Here is a 19,616-nt window from a genome sequence, read left to right on the forward strand (position 1 = left end):
CTACGTAGATTTTGCTGTTTGGTTAGAAATGCTACACTGTCAGTCAACCATAATAAAATGGAAAAGATTTTACACTCACAGTCAGCAATGTATTTCTTCGCTTCACTGTTTAAGAGTAGACCAGTCCCTGGTTTGTCAGGGTTGTAACGAAGATATCCATTCTCTTTCAACTGTTCCTCAGTTAAGACATAATCCTTGAGCACTCTATAAAGTGCAGCACCTGTAAAGTTTTAATTATACTCCATTAATCAGAAGTCCAGTGCAAATATCATGGAGGAGCATTTTTCATCTGTTGCCATGCTGGAAAACAAGGTTATTGATTTATAATTCAAAACATTTTTTAATTAAATCAATTATGATCAGAGTGTGGAACCCATCCAACAATCGAGTACTTCCAGGTAAGGTACAAAACAGCTGCATAGAGTAAGTTACCTTCTGCATTGGTGATTCTCAAACTTGTTTGATTGAAGGACTCTTCAAATGGGATTATGGACCTCCTCATCCAAAATTGTGATAAAATATGGAACTGCTACATATGGAGTTTTAGCTTTTCAGTAGGTATTTAATTGCATGCTACTCTGGTGTTCCTCCACACATGCTCCCCTCCTGGATCAGTCCATTCTGTGCAATGTGGCCACCACACTCCGCTCCCACCTCATACAATACTTTTTGTGAAGCCCTAAAGCATCTGCACATACCTCCAGCTGTCTTCAGACCCCAGTTTGAGAACAGCTGTTCTACACTCCTTCCCCACCCCAAAGATCCTTACTCCAACCATCAATGATCTCCTCGATGCTCTACCAGTTTAACATTGGTCCATTTGAAATGGACACCTGATCCTTCAGCAAGATTGCCAATTAATACTGTGAGGTCCAATCAGTTCAGTGCACTCAAAATCCCCACAGCAACAGAATGGAAAAAAAAAGCAGTTGGTTTCTACAAGGGAGATCTGACTCACTTTGCCAGTTTAGTTCCCAGGGCCAGGCTGAAAATCAACCTACACAATTCTGGGTGTCCATAGATTTCACTCAATTTGAAATTTATTTTCAAAACACTGGACAACAGAGCCACAAATTTAAGCATATTTTTGTCATAGCATCTAACATTATTCAACGTTGTACCTAATGGAAAACACCTCGAAGGAAACAAAGATATTAAAATTAAAGCATCCTGTTGGGATTTTGAATGATGAAAAGCTGTTCAAAGAGACAAATAATCTGTATAGTATCAACAAGCAAAAATATGGTAGGGATGGGTTCACACAACTGAATTCCTATAACCTGTTCAGCTGTGGAAGGAAACAATGAGGAAACAATGAAAAATTAGACGATGACTGTTGGCCAAATTAAGCTGAGTCTATTACGTTTTCTGAATGTTGTAGTAATCACCCACCCAACACCCAGCCAATGTCTGCCATGCAAATTTAGCCAGAATCCAATCTCCTGCTATTTTGTTCCAGTTCAGAGATTGAAATCAAATATAGCTTTATGAAAAAAAGAGCAAAAAAATTAAGTAGGCAACAGTGCAGCCAGAAACAGCTACAACAGCCATCTCTGGTGGCTGCTGAAACACACAAAGACCTTGAAAGGTAGCTTTGAGATACCAACAATGCATAGATTTACTACAGGCTACAGCTCCAGTAACTCTTCAATAAACTTGGTTGATATATTGACAACATTAGTCGGACATTATGTACCACAGACTAAAATCTTTCTTGGTCTCAAGGTTACTGATTTCTGATTATATTAGCAGATAATTCATTACTCAAGAACACTAGAAACTTGTTTTTTTAAAAAAACAAAAAACATAATTATAACAATTCAGCCCATCTGGTTTATTCATGTCTGTTCCAGTCGAGCCTCCTCCCACTCCTCTTCATTTTACCCTATCAGCATATTTTGCTATTCCTTTCTCCCTCATGTGTTTATCTAACTTCCCAGAAGGAAGGGAAACAAGAATAATGGTCTGAACTGTTTTTTCCTTCTGGCTTCTCCTTAAAATGTCTCTATACTATTTGCCTCAACCACTCTTTGGTAGCGAGTTCCACATTCTCACCACCCTAGGTAAAAAAGACGACATTTCTCCTGAATTCCCCATTTATTAGTGATTATCTTACACGTACATCCCTTAGTTCTGGTCTCTGCCACAAATCAGAATATCTTCTCTAAATGTATCATATCAAACCCCTTCTAACTCCTGAAGACATCTATGAGGTCACCCCTCAGCAAAATAAGCCCCAGTTTGTTCAATCTTTTCAATAGGTCTCAGTTCTGGTATCTTGAAAAACTCATCTATTTCGGCAAGCACAGCAACATCATAAACATGTCACTATAAATACACAAAACTAGACTGATTCCTTCACTCATTACATGATTAACAACGTGCTCTTCTGACCAATGCAATAAACAAACAAACAGTCATGCCCAATAACAAAAGCAAAAGACTATGGATGCTGGAAACCCAAAATAGAAACAGAAAATTGTGTCAATTTGGAACATTTACTTAGTTTCTCTCCATAGATGCTGGCAGACCAGAGAATTTCCCAATTTGAGTGCAGTGACCATTATAGCCTTTCATCAGATGTCATGACATAAATCAGAGAAAGAATAAAAGGAATTTTTAAAGCGATAAAGCAGAAAACAATCAATTTAGTATTTCATTCCAAGAGAAAGTATTGTGTGAAGAGCTTTTAATTAACTCACCTTCTAGAATTGTTCCTGAGGAAGACCTTCTTTTAGCAGAGGAGCGACCTCGAAAGGAAATTGAATGCATTTAGTTACAGTTCTCCACAGTTGCTGTTTTACGCTGACCAAGTAAATGCAATGGATGAAAAGAGAGTAATATCATTTGAACTCATTGGAACAGTCTCTTACTAAGAAAATTGAGCTAACTGCAATAATACACATTCTGTGGTAATCATATTGCCAAAAAGTCAGCTTTCAAATAGAAAGCAGATGATGAAATTGGGGAATATTCAAGGAGTTTTCTTTCTGTACAATGTATTGATCAGATATACAGACCAACATTTCAGTAGGAAACTGATTCACATTCACTACTCTAACATTGATCTATATAAATATTAAGAACATTACAATTATTTTAATTGAACATCCAGTGCTGAATTTTTAAAATGTTACATCCCTTCCTATGAAGGCATACCATCTGAAGCCACTGGTCCATGATTTATTGGATTCCGTAGGATTTTCAGTGCCTGTACAGCTACATTCAGATACATGAATCTGGTTGTGCTACGTTCAAAAATAACCTTTTCTTCAGACAAAGCCTAAAACGGGGCAAGAGATGGAAAAGAAACTTGACAATTTTTCAAAACAATTAGCTCCTGTTTACACTGAACTATTTGGATCGAGGTGCTCCCAGCTTTGTATCTCCCCAGTCAACCAATTGCCAAGAGCAGCAATACGATCACAATTAGCCTCAGTGCCCCAGTGCTGAGGAGGATAAAATAAAGCTATTCAGAGACACCTGATGGAAGTTAGATGATAGCAGGGGCTGACATGATACTCCCCAATGGTCCTTGAATGAGATGATCTTCAACATCTCAGCTTGCACGAAGGAATTGAACATTTGGACAAAATACTGGAGAGCTGCTGGCATTAAAACAGTTGTGCTTTCTAGGCAGGGAAGGTTTGTTCAATTCTGATTCATACTGGTAGGAACCTGCCTGTCTCCCAGTGATTCAAATTTCTGCACTAACCTTTTTGATTGCTTCTTGCCGAGATGAACATGTCTTCAAAAACTCTTCAATAAAGAAGCCAAGATACTGCTTCCGCACATTTTTGGAGACTTTAGATCCTCGCTTTGAATTAGTTCTCTGCAAAAGGAAAAAAAAAGTTATGTTGCGTGCATTGGACAAGCATTTGAGAGTTTCTTCAAAAAAATGTAACAATGCATGTACCTGCGGAGCAGGAGCACAACTGGCTGATCCCAGTGGTGAAACAGTACGTGTAGCTTTTAATGGACTGCTCGAGACAATCCCTTCTTTTGATGGCACATTAGAGCTGGAGCTAGAGGATGCACTCGGAACTTTCCTGAAAGGATTATGAGAAGCTAGGGGCAATCCCACAGTTAATGTTCAGCAATAAAAATATTCCATCCATTGTTGCGAATAAATGTCATGCTTCACTGCCCTCCTTTCCCCATTTATAGTGTTGTGTAGAAAAACATCCTTTTGTGGGAAGGGATGGAGATGGAGCAAGGAAGTTGTAATTGCTATTGCATGTTGAGATGTGTGGATGATCCAGCCAACTGTGCAACATACATTCTATTTTTATTGAGAAGTCTTTGTAGGATTATATAAACCTATACAGGTTAGATTTTTATAAACCTTTATAGGTTAGATTCTCACCTTTTTAAAGCTTCAATAACACTTGGCATAAACTGAACCAAGCATAATAACACAAGGACAGTAATTGTAACTTTAGGAAACATCTAATTAGTCACCCAATGTACACTCCATCCAATTCTCCATTCTGTTGAAGAATAGGGAAAAATTGTGATATAACAGGCATTCAATTCAATATTAAAATTATCCCACTTCATCTTAATGGACCACACCACAAAGGCATCAACATTGGTTTAAATTGGTAAGCATATCTCAGCATGTATCATTTTAACTCTTAAGCTGGAGAGCAAATGTGGGAAAATTATTTAAAAGTTTTTTCCCCCTTCTCCAAACAAAATGAGCAGAACATGAGAATCAGGCACTGAGGTGAGGGGGCAGTTACTGAGCTCCCACTATCCCCCCCTTAGGAGATGGTACAAGGCAGTCAAAATTAAACAATGATTGTAGAACAAAGAAGATTAAGTGTGATACACACCCAAACACCTTAGGGAGGTGCATGTATGCTGTTGTGTGTAGATGCAGACCAAGGTAACCAAACAGTTTTGGAATGGGATATTTTTCTCTTGGTTGGGAGCAAAGCAGCCAGGTGGACATTCAAGGGAGCTGGAGTTGATCATTTCCAGCCTGGGAACCATATTGAATTATTTGAAGATCATAAAACCAGGAGAACAGCATTGGTGTTTATATCTCAATGTAAATAAAGCTCGTTTAAAAACCACTCAGGCAAAGTGGAGATATTGTAGCTGGACTAAATCTTGTTGTGACAAATACCAGAGGGAAACCCACCAACACTACCCAACAAGAGGATTCCTTTGAGCTATTCATTGCAGGCAACCAGTGAGCTAAGTGATGGCAGGGATGTACAGCATTCCTCGTAGTTAATGCTATAATAGCACTGGCTATACCTGCACCACATGGACTCCGGTGGTTCAAGGTGCCAGCAATGCCCACATCCCATGAATAAAAAAATTTAAAAGACTTTGCTTGAACAAACAGGAATGCCTGTTAAAGATAAACATCACAAAAACTGGAACTTCCTGCCACCTGAAGTAAAATTTACTGCAGAGTCAGTGGATAACTAAAAAAAATTGTAGATACTGGAAATCTGAAATAAAAAACAGAAAATGCTGAAAATACCCAGAAGGACAGGCAATATCTGAGGAGAAATTTAAAGTTAATTTTTCAGGTTGATATCCTTTCAAGAGAACCCTTCACTAACACTTGTTTTTTTTACTTGGTTGAATATATGCCAAGGATGGTCATTAGAACTTCTGGTGATAACTAATTAGTCACTTATCATAGGATAATGTAAGGTCATGACCTGAAACTTTAACCCCGTTTCTGCCTCCAGATGCTCCCAGACCCTAGTACTTCCAGTATTTTCTGTTCTTATTACATAGATACAGAATATCAATTATCCAACATTTAAAAAATACAAGAAACTCTTGTTTATAAAAGAAAATCTATCTGACCTTATAATTGAAATCCCAAAGCATTACCTGCTTTTGCAGCACTGACTGGTTGTTGCTCTGTTCCTTGTACAATCAGCCTCTTCTGCCCAGGACAGTTAGAAACAGTAGCTTTATAAGCCCGAGCACTTTTCACATTTGCCATTAACTGCACAGCCTGTTGCTGGACCAGTTTAATCCGACTGTGACATGGCTGCTTTGATGGTGGTAGGGTGTGCGGAATAATTACCCGGCTACAATTGGATCTTCCCTTATAAAATAAGCCAATGAAAAGAATACTTCTAGTAAAGTTCAGGTATATGAAATCACAACTGGCAATCACTAATTAAAAACAATTTCTAAACATGGGTATTCATCAATTGAAACAAGGATGCAGCCCCAAAATGGAACTTGCTCACGTTAGTCTCAATCATGCTCCAGAGTTGATCCCATCAGTGCCAATTGGGGAAATATTGTTCAAGTCACTAACTGAAAAGAACAAGCGGTTTTACCTTTGTGTCAACAGCACCTCTTCAATAGCTCTAATTTATAGACCACAACAGGTCAAAAATAGCTTTCAAACTGATACAGTGAACGCTCATTTGTAAGTGTTTGGTGGGCTGAGGGAAGCAAGGTGAAGAGATGCGGAATGAGGTAGGACCATTTTGACCTCCCTGGCCCAATGGTTTCACAAAATATTTATAGTTTACTTTACACGAAACCCATCGACTGAAGTAATGATAAAAACAAAAAAAACTGCAGATGCTGGAAATCCAAAACAAAAACAGAATTACCTGGAAAAACTCAGCAGGTCTGGCAGCATCAGCAGAGAAGAAAAGAGTTGATGTTTCGAGTCCTCATGACCCTTCCACAGAACTGAGTGAATATAAGGAGAGGGGTGAAATATAAGCTGGTTTAAGATTGGGTGGGTGGGGGTGGAGAAGAGAAGTTGGGAGGGGTGGTGTGGTTGTAGGGACAAGCAAGCAGTAATAGGAGCAGATAATCAAAAGATGTCACAGACAAATAACAAAAGAACACAGGTGTTGAAGGTAGTGATATTATCTAAATGAATGTGCTAATTAAGAATGGATGGTAGGGTACTCAAGGTACAGCTCTAGTGTTAGCCAAGTGGTTATGGTACTGGGTTTGTAACCACAAGATCAAGAGTTCAAATCTCACAAATGGCAAAACTGTGAAACAATGTAACTTCATCTGAAACAGATGGAAACAGGTTTGTACTCGAAAGAGTTACAGCTCTAGTGGGGGTGAGGTGGACAGACCACAGGTATTCTGCAAAGCGGTCGCCCAGTTTACATTTGGTCTCTCCAATGTAGAGCAGACCACATTGGGAGCAACGAATGCAGTAGACTAAGTTGGGGGAAACGTAAGTGAAATGTTGCTTCACTTGAAAGGAGTGTTTGGGCCCTTGGACAGTGAGGAGAGAGGAAGTGAAGGGGCAGGTGTTGCATCTTTTGCGTGCGCATGGGGAAATGCCATAGGTGGGTGTTGAGGAGTAGGGGGTGATGGAGGAGTGGACCAGGGTGTCGCGGAGGGAACGATCCCTACAGAATGCCACCGGGGGGGTAAAGGGAAGACGTGTTTGGTGGTGGCATTATGCTGGAGTTGGCGGAAATGGTGGAGGATGATCCCTTGAATGCGGAGGCTGGTGGGGTGATAAGTGAGGACAAGGGGGACCCTATCATGTTTCTGGGAGTGAGAAGGCATGAGGGTGGATGCGCGGGAGATGGGCAGGATGCTGTTGAGGGCCCTGTCAACGACCATGGGTGGAAAACCTCAGTTAAGGAAGAAGGAGGACGTGTCAGAGGAACTGTTTTTGAAGGTAGCATCATCAGAACAGAAACGACAGAGGCGAAGGAACTGAGAGAATGAGATGGAGTCCTTACAGGAAGCGGGGTGTGAGGATCTGTAGTCGAGGTAGCTGTGGGAGTCGGTAGGCTTGTAATGGATATTGGTGGACAGTCTATCACCAGAGATTGTGACAGAGAGGTCGAGGAAGGGAAGTGTCAGAGATGGACCATGTGAAAATGATGGAGGGGCGGGGATTCCAAGTTCCGACGAGAGCATGAAGCAGCACCGAAGTAATCATCAATGTACTGCAGAAAGTTGTAGGAGGGGGCCGGAGTAGGACTGGAACAAAGAATGTTCCACGTACCCCATAAAGAGACAGGCATAGCTGGGGCCCATGCGGGTACCCATAGCCACAGCTTTTATTTGGAGGAAGTGAGAGGAGTTAAAGGAGAAATTGTTTAGTGAGAACAAGTTCAGCCAGACGGAGGAGAGTAGTGGTGGATGGGGATTCCCTTCCTTGACCCCTCTGTCTCAATCTCTGGTGATAGACTGTCCACCAATATCCATTACAAGCCCACTGACTCCCACAGCTACCTCGACTACAGCTCCTCACACCCCGCTTCCTGTAAGGACTCCATCTCATTCTCTCAGTTCCTTTGCCTCTGTCGTTTCTGTTCTGATGATGCTACCTTCAAAAACAGTTCCTCTGACATGTCCTCCTTCTTCCTTAACTGAGATTTTCCACCCATGGTCATTGACAGGGCCCTCAACAGCATCCAGCCCATCTCCTGCGCATCCGCCCTCACGCCTTCTCCTCCCTCCTAGAAACATGATAGGGTCCCCCTTGTCCTCACTTATCACCCCACCAGCCTTCGCATTCAAAGGATCATCCTCTGCCATTTCCACCAACTCCAGCATGATGCCACCACCAAACATCTTCACTTCACCTCCCTCCCCCCACCCCCCCCCCCCACCCCCACCCCACCCACCGGCAGCATTCCATAGGGATCATTCCCTCTGGGACACCCTGGTCCACTCCATCACCCCCTACTCAACCCCCACCTATGGCACCTCCCCATGCCCACGCAAAAGATGCAACACCTGCCCCTTCACTTCCTCTCTCCTCACCGTCCAAGGGCCCAAACACTCTTTTCAAGTGAAGCAGCATTTCACTTGCATTTCCCCCAACTTAGTCTACTGCATTCGTTGCTCCCAATGTGGTCTGCTCTACATTGGAGAGACCAAACGTAAACTGGGCAACCGCTTTACAGAACACCTGCGGTCTGTCCGCAAGAATGACCCAAACCTCCCTGTCGCTTGCCATTTTAACACTCCACCCTGCTCTCTTGCCCACATGTCTGTCCTTGGCTTGCTGCATTGTTCCAGTGAAGCCCAACGCAAACTGAAGGAACAACACCTCACCTTCTGACTAGGCACAATACAGCCTTCTGGACTGAATATTGAATTCAACAACTTTAGATCTTGAACTCCCTCCTCCATCCTCACCCCCTTTCTGTTTCTTCCCCCTTCCTTTTGTTTTTTTCCAATAATTTATATAGATTTTTCTTTTCCCACCTATTTCCATTATTTTTAAATCTTTTATGCCCTGCTGGTCTTTCCACCCCACCCCCACTAGAGCTGTACATTGAGTGCCCTACCATCCGTTAATTAGCTCATTCATTTAGATAGTATCACTACCTTCAACACCTGTGTTCTTTTGTCTGTGACATCTTTTGATTATCTGCTCCTATCACTGCTTGCTTGTCCCTACAACCACACCAACTGCCAGACCTGCTGAGTTTTTCCAGGTAATTCTGTTTTTGTACTGAAGTAATGATATGGGAAAATTTCTGCTTTTGCAATGATGACCCAGGCTCAATTAGCCAGGTTTGTCACAGAATTCTAAATGAATGAGTGAATTGTTTTTCTTTTAAAAGGCAGTCTTTAAAAGAGCAGGGGAAACAAGTATACTCAAGATTTTAAGAACCTGAATAATTGGGGAGTTTAATGTGATAGCAAACTAATATGGGAAGAGATAAATGTCTCATCAGGGTGCACTTTTACTCAGGTGAATGCAGAGTAAGTGCTGCATTAATCTGCATCGGACTTGGCAATGCTTGATGCTGATACTTGGTGTCTGAAAGAGAAACAATTCTATTCCTCAACACCAATAGCCTTCACCTTGAGCATACAATTCACATATGCGTGCACACATCTGCACATATACACTGATTCCAGAACACAGAAATCTAATTAAGTTGCAGTAACCAGTGGCTTTCCATACTCCCTGCCAACGACTGCAAAGCAGTTGCTTGATCAATGTAAATAAATGGCAGTTTACCATTACAGGAAGATATTGAGATAACATTAAATCAACAGAATGAATGGTCAGCCAGGTACCACAATGGTCACTCTGTCCTGCTAGATTACTGTGCACAAAAACAGATTTATCACCTAACAACCAATTGGCAGAGTCTAATACTTGGAGATATTTTAATTTTGGATTGAATTATTCTCAAATTTCTTGTGCCTATACAACTAAACATTCAGCGAAAAGTATGGTTTCATGAAAAATATTATTAAACATATTTAGGAAGAGTTGTTTGTTGTTTTTATTTTAAGAATTAATTCTGATGAAACTTATCCCAATCATGTGACTTGAAAACAGCTTGCAAATAGGATATCTTTGAAACCATAAGATCTGTATTACAAACTTTCCACTGCTTCTACAAGTTTCTCGTTTGCATGTGTAAAAGCATTGAAAAGTAGTGTAACAGTAACTGTACTGAATATTTACCTTATTAAATTTTGCAACATGTGCAATCCTTCTCTTTTGTCCTGCGTTGGCACTTTCTGAATTCCCAAAATCTTGAATATTTTCATAGGTTTTTGCAGCAGTGCTCTAGATAAAATGTATGCAATGTGGGAAAAGATACTAGAAATACTGTTCAACATTACTACAAGCACGAAGAATTACAAATGATGTGGTGATCACATGGCAGTTATATATTAAAATTGCACTTTTGCAATCTAAAATATCTCTGTAGACAACCATGCCACAGTCCTTCAAGTTATTGCTGCTGTTCAAAATAAATAAATGCTGTGGCATTCAAGCATAACTGCCTTAAATGCAGACCCAGCAAGACACACTCACTTTGGTTTAAAGGCCTGACTTATTCCACCGCAGCTAACCATAGACATAAACAGCTCTGACATGTTTTAATGGGTTTTATATTTGTGTCACGCTGATCCAAAATGTTACGCCTTCCAATGCTAGTCTGCTTAAAATTTCCATTCAAGGTTTGCAATGCAGCAAACAGAAGGGGCAAATGTCACCTCAAATCATTAGCCAGATTATTGAAAGAAAACAGTACAAGCTTTCCCATATGAGTTACAGGCTCAAGCTGAAATCTTGGCTGATCTCAGTGGGGGGGGGGGGGGGGGGGGGGGGGGGGGGGGGGGGTGGGGGGGAGAACTACAATTAGCATCCCTGGCTTAAGGAAGAAAGCTAGGTTTCCTGTTCCTCGCTACTGTGCACCAAATCCATCTTCGCTGCTGGACTCCTCTTCATATGTTGGGGAGGAGAACTGGGTTGTAAGAATATAATTGAATTTGGACTGCTATCAAAAAGCTTCCCAACATTTATTGGCTTATGTTTACACTTGGGAAGTGCATCTAGAGAAAACTAGAATCCCTTGAACGAGCTTTAAACAGGGAGGGAAGCAGACAGAAAATAAAAGCTATTCTACACTCACCATTCAGACAAAAAACAAAGTCTGACTTCCATATAAATATAATAGCTTGTAGGCAGTTTCAGATCAGGGGCATTCATGAATATTTCAACGAGGCCTTAAATCAGTCTTCACCCTGTTATATGTTAAGGGTGTTCAAAGTTAAGCAAAATAGTCACCTTCACCAAAACTAGTGAAAATGTTTTGAATTAAAAGGAATCTGTAGGGAAAGGTCAAGCACATCTACTGCAGCAAGTTAAAATTGCGCTTGTTCAGGGAGCGAATTCTCAAGCTGAGGGCCTAGGCAGCTAAAGGTGCCTCTGATGGAGCATAAAGATAAAGAGCCAATGCACAGTGTGCACAGGGGTGATGGGTGAAATGGGACCTTATGCAAGTCAGGACACAAGCAGCAGTCTTGAATGATCATAGCACCACATTCAGTGCTGTAACCAATCTTGGGTTCAAATGCTTAATGCATAAATTTAAAAAAGTTAATTCCTCTGTTAAAATAAGGTGCAATAATTTGATACAAAACACCTTTAGGATTTGTCTTGCACAGAGGTGCTCAATGAGTGAAAATCTTAGAAATATAGTGTGCAAATAAATGCCAGCCAGGTCATTAATATGCCCAAAGTAACAGATAAAGGTCCATATGGTGGTTGAGACCTCAGGAGTATTAAAATTTCTATTTTAAGTTATACACACAATATTACTGGCAAAAATGCAAACAGAATGCATTGGCTTGCACCCTGCCCGATCCATTGGCATTAAACAATTAATTAATAAGACAATCAATTAAGTTTCCCACTTCACTTTCATCTCAAAAGGCACTACAAATATACAGTAAATACCTGCTCAATGTCTGTCTCACTATCTTTAATTTTCTGCTTTGAGGATTCATTAAAAATCCTCAAGCACTCTTCCATTGGGTCTGATTCAGAAAAGTCCAACTCCTCTGATAGTACAGAGATCAATTCTTCATCAGAAAGAGATGATTCTTCTTCATCTTTATCACTTGTAGTTTGCAGACTTTCAGCCCAGTTTTTATTGCCAAAATTGTTCACTTGGTTCTGTATCTTTGGTCTTTGATCAGTGCTCAGCCTAGTTTCCAACTTACTGATGTATTTGCTGTTGTTTGCAGTCCCTGGTTTAATACATTTTATTGCAGAAGAGGGCACCTGATCAACTTTCAGTGATGCATTCTTGCTTTCAGCCTGAGGCACTTTTTCATTTACCTTTTTCAAACTGTCCAAATGGATTAAACTTCCCTCTTTCATTTTTTCGCATTTCTGCACATCCACTTCAAACTTTTCAGGTACACACACTATCCTACATTTCTGACTTGACGATTTAACTCTATCCATATCAACATGAGCAACAGAATTTTCCTTTTTAACCAGTCCTAATTTCAGTGGTCCTTCTAGCCCTCTGGCTTTGGAACCAGGCTTGGGAACATCAAGGTGCTTGTTAATATTACACATCTGACAATTTGTTACATTGGAAAATTTGCTACTCTCATTTGAGTCGCTTTTTTTTTCTCCTTGCAAAGTGCTGAGGATCAGTTCCTTCTCTCTGCTACTATTTTCTGGCATAAAGTTTCTGGAAGCTGAGTCGTCCACAGATTTTCCTCCATCCAACACTGGACTTGAGGAGTCAGCTGCTCTTAGCTGCCTTACTTTACGAATTAAGCTGAGATTTGAAGTATTAACATCATTTCCTTTTCTTTGATACCTCCTGTGGACCCGAGGGTTTTGAATAAGCGGAGGCAACTCTGGCACATCAATGACAAGCTCATCATCAGAGCTCAAAGTTTCACAGGATTGAGAGCTCCTTGCTGTGAGAGTTGCCAGCGAGAACCTTTTTTCAGGACTCTGCTCAATCATCTTGAATTCCTGTTTCTCCTCCATGGATCCCTTCTTGACAGTTTGCTTCAAATTGGAAGAATAGTTTACCAATGGGTCATACTCTAAATCGGTACAGGGCCTGCACCTGTCAATCACATATTTATTTAAAACTGAGCAAGCATTTTTGATTTTTGAACTGGCCATGGGAATACTCTGGAAAGTATTCTCTTCAGTTACCTCAGTCAAGGTATTAAATCTATGCTGACTTAAAGAAGGGCTAGCTATCAGTATTGAGTTGCATGTAACACTATTCAAGCAAGTATTTTGCACCTCATATTCAAATACGGTGGTGGCGTCTGCTGTTTTAGATGCCAAAATGTTTACATTGCTGGTACTGGAAGGGACACAGCTAGACCTGCTGCTTGTTGATGGGGTTAGAGAGTTGTGATTTTCACATTCCAAGGTAGACTTGTACATCAATAACTTGTGCTGTTGTTGTTCTACCTCTGTCTTCACCACCTCTATCGCTTTGCTGACCTTTTCTAACTCGAGTGCTTTGCATGCAGCTTCTGGTAACACTGACTGATCACATTGCTTTTCCAAAGCTTTAGCAGCCAGAGCTGTTGGAACATCAATATCAGATGACATATACACAGGACCTGGAAGGAAGAAAGTAGCATTAAAAAGTTGAAAATAAGCAACAGTCAAACAAATCCTCTCTTCCTCCCAATTTCCATCTGTACCCCCCTCTCCCCACCTCGAAAAAGACCAGTGCAAAAGCTGGGGGCAAGAAAAGTGGTTTTACTGTTAAAAATAATGTAACAACCATTCCATTTTTTCTTCTATTAATTAACATTATCAAATAGCCAGAGAATAGGAAGTAGTATTGGTGAAGGGCATAATTCATGCTGCAGTTTTAATAAGTACTGAAGATATTATCACTCCTCTATTGGTATGAAACACTTTTTTTAAACAGGCTTGCAATGAAAAGAGCAACATTCATAATTAACATTACCACAGCTGACAATACCCAATAACCAAAGAATCACTGTAGGCTTGCATTAAACAAAACAGCCAGTGCATGCCAAGGTTGTAAATCTATTTCAGTTCATTAATTTCAATTGATAGAAATTAGCAGGCTGGAGATTACCAACTCCCTACTTATGGTCCTAGCCTAAGGAAAATCAACCCAACCATCTCATTGGAATGGATCAGATGTGGCACTCTATACTCACCAACGCATGTATTTTAGGCTCAAGGAAGATTCTTACAATTGAAAAAAGAAACATCAAAAAAATTGAAACTGGTTCAGAGTTCTGATGGGACACTAAAGGGATTACAAAATACAAAGGCTTAAATATTGGCCAGTCCATCAAGCTGCTCCTTTTGAATATTGTCATGGGATCTTTTATGTTCACCCGAGAGAACAGATGGAACCTCAATTTAATATCTCAGCCAAAAGGCAGCACCTTAGGCAGTGCAGCATGCCCTCAGTATTGCCCAGCATCCACCCTCCTTCCCAGCAATGCAACACTCCCTCAGTACTACTAACCTCACCCCAGCAGTAGGGCATTCTTTCAGTACTTCCCCCTACAGCAGTGCAGAGGCTCTGGCAGTGCAACACTTCCTCAGTACTCCACTGGTAAGGTCAGCCCGAAATACGTGCAAGTCCACAACCTTTGCCCAAGGAGCAAGAATGCTACTCACTCTGCCAAACTAGAGCATTGGAGTAATCACATATGAATGTGATGAAGGAATGCATGCAAACTTTAACAGCAGATTCACTGTGATGCGGGCAACACCAGGGAACGCTCGAGATGGAGATCGATAGATTTGAGATGAGAGGAAAATGGGGATAGAAATTTAAAGATAATTCCTGTTAGAGTCCAGTGGAGGGGTTAGAGACAATGAAAAAGGGTCAAAGTCCATGCCCTGGGCCTTCAATGTTGCCAACATTTAGCTGCAAAACTTAATCGTTGGACAAATGGTTTAACAGGACATTAGAAGTTTTTTTAAAAAACAGAAAATGCTCTGTAATTCCTCTCTCCAGAGAAGCTGCTGGACCTGCTGAATATTTCCAGCATTTTGTTTTTATTTCAGGATTTCCAGCATCCGCAGTATTCTATTTTACTATTAGAAGAAATTGTTGGAGCAAGGAATGTTTTTTTAAATGATCAAGTCAGGCAAACACACCTCTCCATGAAATAGACTTCTTGTTTTAGACTCATACACAACTTTATTGGTAGCTATGTGACACTATTCTGCAAAGTAATTATGTTACCTGTACTTACTCCTCACATGCATTCACCCATGTTACAATTTCTGCCATTATTCCACTTAATTGCTTCATCCAACTCATTTGCAATCCCAGCCCACCTCCTACTAGATCCAATTAATTCTTAGTCTAATTCATACATTTGTCCCTTTTATGCTCAAGTTTTTAAAGTCAAAATCTGTAATGTAAACTGGAAGCAGCAAAAGTTTCTTTCTTATGCTTCAACCAAATGTTTACATCCAAACTTTTTTCCTGCCAACTTAACCCGAAATACTAGCCATTAGGACAGGGAAATTCAAGGGCCAATAGCTACATCACTTCATACAGTCTCTCATATCTTCTCACCAACTGAGAACAAAAAAAGTAATTTGAACAACAATGATGCTACCAAATTTAGTTGGGCAGGCTGGGCAATAACAACAAACTCTTCTGTTCAAGAACCACAAGATCATAATTTACAACAGGAACAGTAAGCTTTCAAGCCATCAGCCCTTAACCAGGGTCATTCAAACAGATCAACAGCATTTAAAAAGACAATGACACACATCGTATAAAAGCTACTAATGAAAAAATACCCAATTTCCCCTCTCCCAACATATCCTGCAATTAAGTAGGAGGCATATCCTTACAATGCCAATGCTTTAAAATAAATCCACAATATCTAACTGTTTGAGAAAAAGGTTTACATAAAAACTGCTTCCAGATACAATGGCAGTAAACGACTTGCATTTATATAGCACCTTTCATGACCTCAGGCCCTCCCAAAGGTGTTTTAAATGTAGTCACTACTGTAATGTTGTAAATACAACAACCAATCTACACCAAACTGCAATGAAGTGACCACCCAGATTTAACAATATTGATTGAGATAGTACCCCAGTCAGTGACTAGGGAGAGCTCCCCTACTCTGCAAAAAAAAAAATAAAATGGCACCGTAGAATACACACCCACCCAAGAGGACAGAGAAGGCCTTAGTTTTAGGATCACATCCAAGAGGCAGCACCTCAGAGTGCAACAGCCTCTTAGTACTGCATTGGGAGGGTGCACACTTGGATTTGTGTGTATGTATCTGGAGCGACACTTTAAATCAATGGCTTCCTGCAACCACTGGACCACAGTTAATCAACACTGTAGGTAGCTGCTCTCAGTGAGAACTCCAATAATCCAGTGTCCAAGGAAATGGGAGGGGGAGGATTAATTTGGCCAAAATGCCCCCATGACCATGAACTGTTTCGTGACTAGAACCAGGACCTTTAGACAAATTCCAGAGAAATTTGAAACCATTCATTACTCCAAATTGGGAGGCAGTAGGCAAGAAGTCGAGCTTTATTTCCCAACCTTCTACACCCACCAATTATAAGGGAGGAACAGAGTTAACTTAAATTCAAATTAATGTCCCTTCTCCTTCCAGAGATAAAATAAGTGAAATTGTGCACGCTTTTCACAAAGGGAATTCAATATCAAATCGCGTCTCCGCCGTTCGGCCCATCTGCCTTCTCCTCTCCCCTTCCCTTTCCTTTCCTTACCCTGCGGTCTTGGCATTGTCTCGGCCGCTTTCCCAGCATGTTTAAAGTGACAATAATGCCTCTGGCAGGTGCCACGGGCAGAGAAAGGGCAAATAACCGAGCGAAAACAGCCAGTGGAACTCAGCATCATTCCAGGAGCCGAAACCCCAAACACCGCAACGGCTAAAACCCCGCTCTCTCTCCCCCCACGACTACACCACAAGCATAACCCCGATCATTCAGCTTAAATACAACAAAAAACACTAGGCATGGTTTCAATCAATCTAATAGCCGAATGGGAAAACACCTGCCCCTCGTTGTCTTAAAGTGGCCGCGACTACTCAGGCTTAAAGTGTATTCTTCAACAAAAGGACAATTAGAAATCTAAATTGAAGCGTTTTAACATAGAGTAAATAAAGAGAAACTGTTTTCAGCCGCAGGAAGAGCGGTAAACGGAGAACAAAGATTTAAGATAATTGCCGAAACAGCTGTGGCAAGGAGATGAGGAAATTCTTGCACAGTGGGTTACAGGACCTTAAATAAGCTGCCTACCTGAAAGAGCGTTGGAAGGATGATTCAATAGCAACTTTGAAAAAGGAATTTAATAAATACGTGAAAGGGGAAGAGCGGCAGGGCTATGAGAAAAGAGCAAAGGGACGGAACAGTTTCGATAGTCAAACAGCGAGCACAAGCACAATCGGCCGAATGGCCTTTTCTAGAGCTAATTGATCTTATGACACTGTACCTATTGGACACTTTAATCCTCACAGTGATCACTGGTCACAGAATGTAACTCATGGTTAGTGGAAGATTTAATTTGTTAAAGGGTTAGCAATCACTGCAACTTGAATACTGGTTATACAATTGTTCTGCCATCTTAAAGGGATATCACATGCAGACATTCCAACTCGTCCCTCACCTCGGAATCATTCCCAGTTTTATTAATGCAAATGGTCAATCATCTGTACTGTCACTAACAGTAACTGAAGATCTGGTTAGTCAAAAAAGAGGGGAGAGAACCGGGTCCAGGGTTAAGGGGTTGGCATTAAGAGTGTGTGAAGAAAAATATTAGACTGGGTGAGGAAGTTTGACAGCAAGAGCTGGTGTGAGAAGTGAGTGGGACCGGGAAATCTGAGAGCAGTAGAAATGATTTTAAGAGCTGGGAAGTCAAGAAAGTTCAAACAGAGGGACTGCAGTAAAATGGAGGCAATCGTGATGTTTGGTGAGTAAAAGTTCATTTTAAATAGTCATGTGGGTCCCTATTTTCCAAGCACAACTTGTGTCTCTCCAGTTGATGTGTCAAGTGTGTTAGCGCAGTGGATTGTGCATTGGGCAGTCTGCTGGTCACTTCTTGCTTTCAGCTCTTACCACTGGCTAGCAGTACAACTATTGTGAAAGGAGCCCAGTGTGTAAGTCTCTGCCGCCAGTACATAGCCCCTTCATCAGCAAGTGCTATGTAGTGCCTCCCTGTGGTGACATACATAAACGGGGTACCTTGCAGATATAGGCAAAACTACAGGGGACTCCGAGGAGACCTGGCCCCCAGACACGTGGCAAACAAGTCCAGCAGCATAGTGCCCTGGTGCCCACGAACCAGGCCCCAGCTATGGGTAAATAGCCTCACTGCTTTGTGGATGTCTCAGGAGGCAAGAAGGCTAAAGGAGTAAACCCTGACAGGAAACCTGAGTGGTGTCTTGTAGGCGGTAATTGGTCATCTATCAGGCAGCATTCTGACAATTCCTGCAGCACAGCTGGTACCAAACAGTACAATTTCATCCTTCCCTTTGGACAATGCTAGCAATGCTGAGAGGGGGTCCTGATGCTTGGGAATCTTAGGGTCTCCATATGATTTGCCGAGGCCTGTGCCCTGGAGAGGAAACTCCAGCTTCATGGTTTACATTGGAAAAAGAATGTTTTACCCGCCAGCTGCAATGGCAGCTTTTCACACTGTATCACCCAATCCCACCTCATTAATAATGCATTCCTGGGAAACACGCCGCTTCATTGGGGGGCAGCCTCCGTTTTGCCCTCCACATCATCACCTCGCAGCTTCCTCTCACCAGGCACCAGATTTAAACTGCAGCCGCGCACACACCTCTCAGTGCTTCCAGCCCCAGATTGCTGCACAGAAGACATGGCCTGAAGGGCAAGAATACTGCAGCCCCTGATTCAGTGACACATTCCTGGGATGCCTTCTGGACAACATTGGAGCCCGCTGCAATGCCCTCTACCCCCACTCTGGCCACAGTGGCTTGGTAGGCGATGGCAGAAGTGGTCAGTGCCAACACTGCACAGAAGAGGTTGTCCATCCAGTGCAGATAGGGGATAAATGATCTCATCCATGCTGCCAGGGTAAGCCAACCATCTCATCACTCTAAACTCACACACTCACAAGCCCATCACACATTCACTGCCATCTCACTCACTGGCAGCTCAAGGGACATCACCACTCACTCTCTCACACACACCCTCACATCTCCATTTGGCCTCATCTCCTCTGGAGGCTGCCTCCTCAGCCCTCACCCTCTTGAGGCCACTTGCAAAGATCAACATGTGCCCCCACACACACCCTGGGATACCCTCCTTCCCCAGTACAGCCCTCGCACTGCAGCCTCTTCCCTTGTCTGAGATTACTTATCCA

At 41.7% G+C, this 19,616-nt stretch overlaps 1 protein-coding gene across 1 annotated transcript in view; it reads right to left on the reverse strand.

Moving 5' to 3' along the window:
- LOC121276780 (RNA exonuclease 1 homolog) overlaps positions 1–18,866 on the reverse strand; it is a 38,370-nt gene extending 19,504 nt beyond the window's left edge. Inside the window, exons 1-8 of the mRNA XM_041185325.1 lie at positions 18,734–18,866; positions 12,203–13,854; positions 10,418–10,522; positions 5,863–6,082; positions 3,917–4,068; positions 3,716–3,832; positions 3,160–3,283; positions 80–226 (exon numbers count right to left, since the gene is read on the reverse strand). Coding sequence (XP_041041259.1) covers positions 80–226; positions 3,160–3,283; positions 3,716–3,832; positions 3,917–4,068; positions 5,863–6,082; positions 10,418–10,522; positions 12,203–13,854; positions 18,734–18,866 — 2,650 coding nt within the window. The remainder of the gene's footprint in view (positions 1–79; positions 227–3,159; positions 3,284–3,715; positions 3,833–3,916; positions 4,069–5,862; positions 6,083–10,417; positions 10,523–12,202; positions 13,855–18,733) is intronic.
- Between the last annotated feature and the right edge of the window lie 750 nt (positions 18,867–19,616).

The sequence above is a fragment of the Carcharodon carcharias genome, chromosome 4 (genome assembly GCF_017639515.1).
Source record: "Carcharodon carcharias isolate sCarCar2 chromosome 4, sCarCar2.pri, whole genome shotgun sequence".
NCBI classification, from domain to species: Eukaryota; Metazoa; Chordata; class Chondrichthyes; order Lamniformes; family Lamnidae; genus Carcharodon; species Carcharodon carcharias.